An 11,968-nucleotide genomic window follows, 5' to 3' on the forward strand; every position below is an offset into this window, starting at 1 on the left:
TCATTATCCCTGCACATTGGGCCCACAACATCTGAACATTCCTGAAACCATCTCAGCTCCCTGGGGAGTATACTAGCCTGATGCTGCCATTTTGGTGCAAATGGCTAACCATAACCACATCTGGTCCCAGTTTACTCCAGGGTGGAGAGAGGCGCATGGGGATAAAGTGACTTGCCCAAGATCACAACATGCTGCCATTAGCTGGATTTGAACCCCCAATCTTATGGTCAGAAACTACAATCCCTAACCACTAGGCCACATACCCTCTTCTGCTGAAAATAAGTAATTGTTTTCATTTCGTAGTAAATTTTATGTATTAGCATCTCACCTTTACAGATGGATTTTAAATGAGATTCTGACAGTGCTGAAACATGGTTGGGAGTAACCGGCCTCTCTGAAAAGTGGCACGAAACTCCATTTTGAGTGCTTGTGTGTTCTAGAATTTGTTCATATGCCTCCTAAGTTGTACCTTCAACCTGTTTGTCTCCTTTGCAGACGAAGAACCACCTGTTCTGATCTGCCCGGATGATAACATCACTTTCACAGATGCTGGCCAAGCATTTGCCACTGTGACATTTGACCCACGGAACCTGACTGACAATGACCGAAACATGCCCAACCTGACGGCTGACCCCACTGGGAACATGTTCAACATAGGATCCACCAATGTCACTTTGACGGCACGAGATCGCTCCGGCAATATGAAAAACTGTACATTCACTATCACTGTTCAAGGTGAGGAAGGGCTTTCTAAGCATTATCACAATGTCAGATATGGCTCATTTGGTACAGTTCTTTTATCTGTGCAGTCCCTGCTGTGAAAAATAGACTCAGATTGTGAAATTTTGTTTGATAAGAACTTTTTATGTCCTGCATTTTCAGCAGCTTTGGACTTACCACTGAATGAAACCCTAGAGATACATCATTCATTGCCATAAAACATTGCCATGGAACAAGTTCATTCGGAATCCTTTGGCAAGTTTGTATGGCGACTATAATTAACTGTAGTTCCATCAATGTCACCCAGAACAATGGATGGTCTGGGCCATCTTATTAAGCGTTTGGAACCAGGTTTTTGAGTACAAATTGTAACAGTTTTTCGAAATGTGGATCTTCTAAAGGCTGTCTCTTCCTGCCCTTTCAGATAATGAAGATCCAGACATCTCATGTCCAGCCAGTTTCAACCAAAGTGCTGATAAAGGTCAAGCAAACACCACAGTCATCCTCCCTAGTGCCACAGCAAGTGACAACTCCATGACAGTGACAGTCACCTCCGTTCCGTCTGGATCGGCTACCCTCAGTATTGGCAGGCACACTGTAATATATACAGCCATGGATGATAGCCGTAATGCAGCTCTCTGTAATCTGACAGTCACAGTCGTAGGTCAGTCTATGGGTATCAGAAATTGGCCAAGATCACAGCTGTGTAAAGAGTAAAAACTGCCACCGTTGCCTCCCATAATGAAATAGCTTGCGAACCCTTAGCTTTTGTCTTGACTTATTTTTAAACAGTAAAAGTAGCAAAAAATGCAGTTCTCTTTATCCCTGCAAGTTGTATAATAGAAAATTGAATGAAAATAAGAAAGTCAGATTTGCAGCGTGCCAGTGGGAGATGGAAAAATTCTCACATAGTCTTTCCTGATATGCAATCAATCTACATGTATTTCAAGTTGGTTGGGAGACAAAGAATTGCAGTTTTAGTGCTATGGTAGGAATTTTTGTGGAGGTGACAGATTGAATGTATTAATCCAAGTGATGAAGCCAAGTTGAATCACGCATTTGGTCTATCACCAAATGAAAGATTTCTTTTCATTCAGTGCAAGGCTATAATTCCGTATTTATTTTATATGCATGATTGCACTTTTTGTTTAAGTTGTAGCTTTACTTTCTCAGTCCAGCGTCAAACTGGGATACAAAGTTTTCATTTTTTGAATAGATTACTGCTTAACACACATTCTTTTATGTTTGAGATCATCATTGATCTTTGCTATAAGAAACATTTGTAGCCATCACTTATATTTTATATATAGTCCTGAAATTTCTTCATCTAATAGAAGATGGAGCTGGTGGATGATGACATTTATTGGTGTATCAACTAAAGTTTGTCTATCCCTGTGAAGAACCATGATCATACCTTCTGTGTGCATATAGTATAGTGTCCGTTGAAGAGCCTTGACTATGCCTAATGTGCATGTGTGTGCTGGTTTTTAAATGTTGCATTTTAAGTCTCACCAGTTAATATACATCGTATGATTTATTGACCTTGATTAATAATTCCAATATTGGAAGAAAATTCAATTCTCAAGGTTCATTTTTAACAAACGAAATAATTTGTCTTGAAACTTGTGACCAATCCCAGACATGGAGCTGCCAACAGCAACACCCCCACCTAATTTTGAAACACTGACTGACCCTGGGAAACCCAATGCTGTAGTTAGCCTTCCATTGCCAACCAATGTGATTGACAATTCTGAAGGGGAGGTAAACATCACAACGTCACCGGCCAACAACAGCGTGCTGGATATTGGAACCAACAAGGTCACGTACATGTTGACAGACCCATCTGGGAACACTCTCACATTTAATATCAGTGTTGTAGTTAGAGGTGAGTTTTTCTTATTGGCACAATGTGAATTAACAATGAGGAATACATTTAGTTTGTCGAAAGTCAATGGCAGTAAGTCACATCTGAATCTCTTGGCTGTGGCTTGAAATTACACATGACTCTATGGGAACTGCTGTGGTCACTATGATCATAGACCTGTGTATAATTTTCAGCTTCTGCCAAATGATTTGGACAAGGTGGCCTGAGTTCCCAAATCATGGGTTGATTTCACGAGGCATCTCAGGTATCCTTAGGAACTTTGATGACATGTAAGCTAAACGTCATAGACAGTTATTCAAAGAAAATGTCACACAATCGTTATTTTCTTCAGTTACTGTGTATCTGTGGCTCACATTAAGTTTTTCGGTGCCACTTTTTACGACTTTGTAGTTAAATGGCCCAAATCTAATAGAAGACAAATTAAGTCATAAACAAAAGATATATACATGTATTTGTAAAGGAAATGTTGCCCTTCAAAAGTGGTTTTAATTCCAAAGCAGGCCAATTGTGATGCCAGTTCATTTTAAATTTGTGTTGTACTGCCATTTCATTTGGTAATTTGGAACTTTTTGAGAGAAACTCTTGCAACTATTCACTGAATTTTTTTTTCCATGTTGGTGCAGTGCATACTTAAAAAAGCCATTGTTTTGTTTAATTGTTAAATGCGTCCAAAAGAGTGAGTCCTTCAGGAAATCATAAATTACCTTAGCACTGTGCTTGCCCAGGTGATGAGCATGGAAATACTCGCACAACAGCAAAGAGTGACTACAAAATCATCGGTGAATCTCGTGAATTAGTGAAGCAGCTATATGTATAAGGGAAGACAACATTGGGAATGGCTGACTCAAGGCCTAGGCCTCTTTGTTTGTTGGAAATATACACCCACCTTCAGGAGTAACAGTCAATATCGCAACCAAACTAGAGGTGCCGAGAAATCTCAATATACAGTATCTCAGTACACCCAGTGCCAGCAAATGCTATTCTTTTGTGTATACAGATGAAGAGCCACCTGTCTTGACATGCCCGGAAGACAACGTCACTTCCACGGATTTGGGGGAAGCATTTGCCAATGTGACATTCCAGCCAAAGAACCTGACCGACAATGATGGGAAGATACCCAGCCTGATGTCCAATTTTTCTGGGAATTTGTTCAGTATAGGGTCGACCATCGTCACCCTGATAGCGGAAGATGGTGCCGGAAACATGAACAATTGTACATTCACCATTACTGTCCGAGGTGAGATCATCACATTCATTGGGGAACACTGCCACATGCTATCTTCTTTACCGATGACAGGGGCAGGCATTAATTTGTCTAAGATTTATATGATTATAATCCATGTAGATATTGAAGATCCGGACATCATGTGTCCAGCCAACTTCAACAGAAGTGCCGATAGGGGTCGAGCGAACACCACTGTCATTTTGCCTAACGCCACAGCAAGTGACAACTCCATGGAATCAGTGACAGTCACATCCGTCCTGTCCGGGTCGGTTATCCTCGGTATTGGCAATCACATGGTCACATATGCTGCCACGGATACTAGCAATAACACAGCAATGTGCAATCTGACAGTCACCATCACAGGTCAGTCCCTTGTACCTTGATCATAGTTTAGTAATGGCGTTAACAGTGATTTCATGAAGCCTGACTTTGTGTGCTGTGAGGGAACACCTTTGCAGAATCCATTTAGATGATGTTTCTGATGGCAAAAGCCAATCAATTCATTATGAAAGTCAGCTGGGCATAATGTCATGTCATATTACCTAATTTTGTGTTGACTGAGCCTCCTTCCATTTCTCAGAGACTGTTAAGCTGTATAAACACAGGAAAATCAAGCTTAACCCCAGAGGAAAAGGTGCTTAAATCAGTGATGTAGCATCCCAAATTGCCTTGTGTGCAATTATTAACGAATTCATGGCAAAAAATGCTATATAAGCAAAACTTTCATGCTATCTGCTCAGTGAGGCTTTGTAGTTGGGCCCACACTGTTCCCAAAATATAAGCAGTAAACCTAATATGAATGAGTTCAGCGGCGTAGCGAATATGGGGAGGTGTGCCAGGGTCAATTTGCCGACTTGAAACGCTTGAAATTCGTAAAATGCAGAGGGGATGTTTTGAGGGGATGTGTCGGATTTGCATTTGCAGTAATATTTAGAAATTAGCAAAGTCGGGTTTTGGGGTGATGGTTATTTACTGATACCAATCCATTGATTTATTTCACATTTTGATGCTGAACTGTTTCGAAAAAAATCCAAAAAATGATGATTGTTTTTGGAGTTCAAGGAGCGGCTCTTGTAAATTTTCTAGCAAATATCCATAGACCATTGGACCACAGGACGTTGTATCAGAGTCACCTGTAAGGCAGCGGAGATCAGGATTCGCAGTTCTCCGACAGAAATTTGAACCCCATTTATTCAGTTCGAGGATCAAATTCGACAAATTTATTTTGAAGTTAAACTCTCTTCTTCTGAAAATATAATGATGTGACATGGATTCGAAATACGAACAACGCTTGATCATGCAGTTGCAGGGTGACCGAATTGCGAGTCATGGCACCTCAACAAGCTTGCACGTTGTACAGTCATTGTGCAGTTTCTTTACTTTTCTGTAATTCGGTTTTTAATTTTTGTGCCACAAATAAACCAGTTTTATTACTTTATCCATACCAGAGATGAAGTTGTGTGTTTTTTTGAATATGGAGATTACTACCCAATATTGAAATGATTTAAGTGTTAACAAAGTTGAAGAACAAGGATGTTGGACAGTAAATGCATAAAGCTATACATTGCACAATAAATTGAAGGCTTCAGACTGTCACAGTCTTTGTAAAAAAAAGTTAACTTTTTGAGGAGAAAGGCTGAATATTTTCAAGAACATTTGTCCAAAGAACATAATTTTCACTACATTGTACAAATAGATATGGAGCTTCCAACGCTGACCCCACCTTTGGACTTTGAGGTGCTGACTGATCCTGGGAAACCCAATGCTGTAGTTAGCCTTCCATTGCCAACCAACATAATGGACAATTCTGGAGGGGAGGTAAACATCACAACGTCACCGGCCAACAACAGCATGCTGGATATTGGAACCAATGAAGTCATGTACATGGCAACAGATTCATCTGGGAACACTGTCATGTTCAGCATAAATGTTACAGTCATAGGTATATTTTCTTTTAAGACAGACGTAAGAATTAGAAGTTATTTAGACACTACAGATTGTGAGTCGACAAATTTATTCCCTTAATCTGAAATGCCCTCCCAATTTTAAGAACCAATCACCCTGAATGAGAAAAATAATTTTTGTTTACAGATGAAGAACCACCCGTTCTGATATGTCCGAATGATAACGTCACTTCCACGGATGCAGGCGAAATATTTGCCACTATTACATTGCAACCCCGGAACCTGACTGATAATGATGGGAACCGTCCCACACTGATGTCCAATGCCTCAAGCAACATGTTCAATATAGGTTTGACCATCATCACTCTGACGGCTGAAGATGGCTCTGGAAACACAAACAACTGTACATTCACCATTACTGTCCAAGGTAAGAAAGGGTCATCAGAGAAATTCAATCACTTCCTCTAAGTAGTCAAAATGGAAGCTTTCAAAATAACCGCTGGAACTTCACGTGGTTTCAGTTAGTCGTGCAGTTTGGTATTCCAATAGCATGTACACAAAATGAAGTGTTTCGTAGCTAGGTCAAATGAGAACATCAAGAATGCCAACTTACACACTCTGAACATGTGTCGGAGCTGGTACGGCACATTAGGTGCTTTTTCCTTTAATCTTCACTTTTCTGAAATACAGAACGTGCTCATTCATCTTAATTTCACAAGAGGGAGTGTTTCTCCTGCATACTTAAATTCCTCTGAACAATTTATGTGCATTACATTCCTCTTTGATCAGTGGCTGTTGCGGCTTACCATAATGAATGTATACTCACTCAAATTGAAGGATACACACCAGTGTGGTGCCGATGCAGTTATCATGTCTCCTTAGATTCATGTATGACATTGGTAAGATTGGAACCTGCACCAAAAGCAGAGAAAAAGAATCCCGCTGTCATAAGATCCACAAGTCGCATCAGTCTTATCACAAAAATGACACTTTGTAATTACTCTGTCCTGGCTTACACTCACAGACGACGTACCACCAACGCTGGAGTGCCCCTCTGAAGTCATAGTGTACAGCAACCATCTCTCTATACCGTTGCAGTTTTCAGGTAATCACTCACTGTTCTTTTTGGCATATAATCGGAAAAAAATTCATCACTTTGCACCTTAATTGAATGTGTCCAGAAGTGTGTCTGTAGGATTATTCTTGGATATCAAAACTATTAGAGCTATTCAAATTCTTTGGAACTCCTAGGAATTAATTCATTGGCATCCAGAAGGGATTCTTTACTTCTAGCACCCTTGAAACCAAATGGTGTGGCAAGAAACCTATGGAACAAAACTTTGGGGAGATTAAAAATCTGAGAGATATAAGAACTCCACCATTCCTGCTCTGTCCACACTTTTGTAATTTGTTGTAGTTAGCTGTTTTGGACAGTGGCTGAAACAGATTTTGTTTTTGTTTGTTGTTCTTTTTTTTTCTTATTTTTTTCACTTTTCCCCATGGACATAACACAGGGTTGTTCTGCACTGGACTTTTGGTCTTTGCTTTAAGCCGATTCCCTTCAAACCCGGCACATTGTTAGACTACCATCTGAAGATGATGACGTTTTGTTGCCAGATGATGGCTGAGATCTATTCTATTCCCAATGTTACCTTTTACGGTTTTAATATGGCAGCAACATGCAGCTAAAAAAGCAAATTGTAAAGGAACAGTCTAAACAAAAGTCTGAGGTCATTCTACAGTAACTATATAGTGTGCCTGATTTTCATGTTCTGTAGGAGTGGCCACTTGGACCGTCAATGTTAGTGACAATTCACGTTTGCCGTTGATGAGGAATGACTCCACTCACCAATCAGGATCAGTCTTCAACGTAAGCTCCACGACTGTCACACACACTGCGGTGGATGCCTTCAACAATTCACAGCAGTGCTCCTTCAATGTCACAGTTGTTGGTGAGTAAATACTGCTCATTTCTGGCTGAGTTTGAATGTGGTGCTTCAGTTAACATGAGCATGCATCTCAGCGTGCAAATGGCTGACAAAAGCATATACTTCTGATTAGGCTGACAGAATGCTCCTCACAGTAAGGTTGTTATCAAGATAGCAGAAATGAAACAAAATTATCCATTTGTGCATTGTGATACAAGAGTATATTGAGCATGGAACATTTTCCTCTCCCTGCAAGCATGGAGAGAACATGTGACCTCTGTGTGCTGGCAAGTGGCGCCCTTTGAAATGTAATGGTAAAACAATTTGTGTACACTCGGTGGAAGAAATTGCGCGTGCCTCAGGGATGGAGGCACTTTCTAGCTGTGACTTGCTTTGAGGTAGACAGAATGCATGTGCACAAACACATGGTCATGCTTTACTATAATTACCACAGAGGAAAGGGCATTGGGTTCCTTCATGTTCCTATATATACAATGTAACTCACTAATAGACGAAACACAACTGGCACTTACCACTGAGAACAATAGAGTACTGAAGTGACTACGTCTCACGCACAATTATGTGTGTGAAAGGCATTAGTGCAAGAACCAGCGCGTGAACCCACATGCTTGCGTACTCCATTCGTTTGCAAACTTCCTTGTTCAAAATGATGTCACACTTCTATTCTTGTATTCTGTCCTCGTATGTAAAACTTTCCTTACATGCTATGAGTGTGAACTTTTATGAAAAGAAAAAAATTACCTTTCTGTCACTGTGACAGAAGAATTGTTCAAGTATGTCATTATCATCAGATAGGCTTAAAAATGACTTAGGACTGTTGATTTGATATGGGGGAAAATTGACTTGTGACTTGACTGTCAAGCTTTGTAGAAAAATAACTTGGTTACAGCCTGCAAATTACACGAGTTAGCAACTGTGCACTGATTTGGAGACTGCTGGGGCAATTATGCAGGTGTAATTTGAAAAAAACCAAAGTCCTAGATGCTAACTCACTTAAGTTGCAAAGGATTCATATTTTTGTTGTAAGGTTTAGTTGTATTATTTTGTGCTAAAGTCTTTGGTATTACTCAAGATGCTTACTGTCGCCAAAACATTGCCAGAACTGAGGATGTTGGCAGGGAAACTTACTTGTAAACTCAGTGCACAGTCTAAGATAACATTGCCCTTGTTAGGGTGTATGTGATTTCATGTATCAGAGAGTAAGGCATTATGATGCATTTACATGGAGAACATAACATTTGTTGTGTGTTTGTGGCTCTTTCTGAATCACAGGATTTCAGAATACTTTGTGCACCTCATCAACTTCTCTGAATTTAACGGAATTGAGCGGGACAGGTGTTGGATACTTCGTGTTATCCCCATCATATGACGTTGGCTTGCCCTATCCAAACATGCAAGAATGTATCCTGCGTGTTTCAGCCCCATCTGGTAGCCACGTACGTATGAGGTTCATCACGTTTGACACTGAACTGTCCGACCTTCTGACAGTTGGCAGTGGCCTGGATGAAACTGACCGGACCACTTCTCTGGCAGTGTATTCCGGTATGCTGCCTGCTATAACCAATGGCTCCAATCACGCCAAGGATCGCGTGTTTGATGGCGACTCCATCTGGCTAAACTTCACCTCCGATGTCTCCACTCCAAAACCTGCCAGTGGGTTTCTGCTGCAGTTGTACTCCACCACAAATCCACGTTGGTATAAATTTTAAATACTCTCAGTGTTAAACGTGCCCCCATTAACTGGAGATGCTCAGGGAATAAATAGACAACACACTAATACAGTTGTTTAGTAGCTGCGCCCTACATGGTCGTTCCAATAGGACGCACAGAGTGTGACACATGGACAATGTGGATAGGGTTTAGAGGGTCCCTCATATTAACCGACTTATTACCGGCTTCATTATTTTTCATAATTTGCGAATGAAAAATTCTGAATGGGGAAGAAGTCGCTCCAAGTGGGAACAATTGAAGGCGTGTTTTCACTCTTTTCAATGAAGAACTTTATAGGGTTTTGTAATTGTGCCTGTCTGAAACCAAAATCTATACGGATTGACTTAACTGAAATTAATTGTTCCTATATCCTTTTGGTTGACTGACTCAGTACTTGAATACTTATATGCAAGCCTGATGAATAGGCCGGTGGACTTTCATTTTTCTCTTCATTTTTTTGTTGCCTCAGGTGACTTATACCCAGATTCCTATTCATTCTGTGCTGAGTTTGATGGTTTCCCTTGCCTAAACGGAACATGTGTTAACATTTCCAAGCGATGCGATGGCTCCAATGATTGCCTGAGTGGAGAGGATGAAGTGAACTGCCCACCAAGTAGGAAATTAGCATATCTCATGACGGATCCATTCTGCTTACATTCCTTCCTTTAGCAGTGCAAAAATAGAAAGGTTTAGGAAAAATAAACTACTTGCTGAGAGTATTACTCCACAACAAACATTTCAGCGGAAAATATTGACTCTTTAAACAAGCGAATGAAAAGAAACCTCCCAAAATTGAAAGAAATAAACAGGAAAAGCAAACATGAAAAATTTGCCTTGTGGAATAGAACATTGGATCTGTCATTGAATCAATTTGATCCTTTCCATCGCATGAATGCAAAACATTCATGACTGACTTTTCTGATAGAGTGTCTGAATAGAAAGCCTTTTTGTTTACCAGTCAGCTCTTTACTTTGTAGCCTGACACATGTTTTTAATTTGTGTTAGCTGGCTGACATCTTAAATGTGAGTCTTAGTAGAATTGAAATTTATCATTGCGAATCAATTTGGGACTAATCTTTTGATCTTTCCTGTGTTTCAGGTTGTCAGATGGAGTTGACTGAAAATGTAGGCTTCACACTAGATGGTGTAAGTCACATCGACATAGTGTCTGTTAACTACCCTGGAGAGTATCGGCCATGCAATGCTAGCTGGAATATCGATTCTACCAGTGTTGTAGTAAGTGCAGTATGAACCCATTGCCGTTGCTTATACCTGCTTGAAAATATTTCAGACAGTTTAAAAATGCCTGCCATATCAAAAGCAATATCGTGTAACCTCTTGAAATTTGGCAAGACAAACTTTCTCACCTGTACATGATTAGTTAATGATCTTTAACAGAGCATGAATTTCTTCTTAAAGGTTGAGCAGCTGTAAGCTCTTTCGTGATTTTTTTACTTGATGATTTTAAGCAAAGTCGCAGGTAATGCAGCTGTGTATCAGTCTCTGAAACTTTCTGACGGGGCAAAGGTATGGATGATGAAACTCCATGAGTCTCCTTGGGAAACTAGGTCACCAAGTTATTTTAAGGACAAACACAGCTACTATGTAAGGCTGGTAAAATGATGATTTAAAAACATTGTGGTTTGCTTTAACAAGCAGACTCTGGGCAGCCAGTTTTGTCTCACAGTAACTTCTTTTTTCTTATCTCAGTCACTCCGCCTTGTTGTCATGGACATTCAACTTGGCGCCGGTGACAGGCTCTATGCCATCAATCAAGCCACAGGGTCACAGGTCACCCCTGACATCGACTCACCAATCAGCTTGCACCTGACAAATGGCACCAGATTCGCCCTAGTGTTTGTCAGTGGTGGTGGAGTTGGGCGGGGTTTTTGGGTCCGAGTGTGGCGATACACATCTGCTGGATCGAGTAAGCCCAGAAATGTCATTGTTTTTAAATTGTGCCCGTGCTGTATGTGCATAAAAAGCAGTGCGCAGCGTTGACCATTTGTGATTTCCCAATGTCACTTGCAAGGGGGGAGGTATACAAGAAATTCATATGCAAGCTAAGAAATCACTTTCTTTTTTTTTACAGGTTTCGATTTCCCTGCATACTGTGAATTGGCTCTTCATGGGGTTCAGTGTGGCGAGGACCAGTGTTTACAAGGCAGAACTAGGTGTAACCGTTATAAAGATTGTGCTGCCAACAACGATGAGCATATGTGTGGCCAAACTGCAGGTAATAAGCTGCACAGTTTACAGTGTTGAGTAATGTTTATTCATTGACAGAAACTTATTGTAATTTGAAATGTACATTGCGGTTTGGATTTGTTACGGTGCAAGCTAAAGATGGTACGAAAATGTTAACATTCGTAATGTCCCCAACAACCTTGGCGTAGGGAGTTTGAGTGCCATTAGATTCCTGTGCTGTGCTCAGTCTCAACATGGGGAAGATATTGCTGTCATGAGCATCACCACTGGGGACTTTTGTGGTGGGGGGGGGAGTTAGGGGTGGGCAAAGCAATCAGGAACAGCAAACTGACTAATCCATGTATGGTGGAAGAGGGGTCAACGCCAA

The 11,968-nt window shown here is 40.7% G+C and overlaps 1 protein-coding gene across 1 annotated transcript in view; it reads left to right on the forward strand.

Annotated features, from left to right (window-relative positions):
• The window catches only part of LOC110973181 (hyalin-like), a 36,925-nt gene that overhangs the window by 21,391 nt on the left and 3,566 nt on the right, over positions 1–11,968 (forward strand). Inside the window, exons 16-29 of the mRNA XM_022223793.2 lie at positions 496–735; positions 1,145–1,384; positions 2,360–2,605; positions 3,603–3,842; positions 3,951–4,193; positions 5,527–5,772; positions 5,922–6,161; positions 6,759–6,839; positions 7,513–7,686; positions 8,956–9,375; positions 9,863–10,006; positions 10,493–10,629; positions 11,104–11,320; positions 11,486–11,629. Coding sequence (XP_022079485.2) covers positions 496–735; positions 1,145–1,384; positions 2,360–2,605; positions 3,603–3,842; positions 3,951–4,193; positions 5,527–5,772; positions 5,922–6,161; positions 6,759–6,839; positions 7,513–7,686; positions 8,956–9,375; positions 9,863–10,006; positions 10,493–10,629; positions 11,104–11,320; positions 11,486–11,629 — 3,012 coding nt within the window. The remainder of the gene's footprint in view (positions 1–495; positions 736–1,144; positions 1,385–2,359; positions 2,606–3,602; positions 3,843–3,950; positions 4,194–5,526; positions 5,773–5,921; positions 6,162–6,758; positions 6,840–7,512; positions 7,687–8,955; positions 9,376–9,862; positions 10,007–10,492; positions 10,630–11,103; positions 11,321–11,485; positions 11,630–11,968) is intronic.

This window comes from Acanthaster planci, linkage group LG02 (assembly GCF_054643075.1).
Source record: "Acanthaster planci isolate LZ-2023a linkage group LG02, COTS_SCS, whole genome shotgun sequence".
Taxonomy (NCBI): Eukaryota; Metazoa; Echinodermata; class Asteroidea; order Valvatida; family Acanthasteridae; genus Acanthaster; species Acanthaster planci.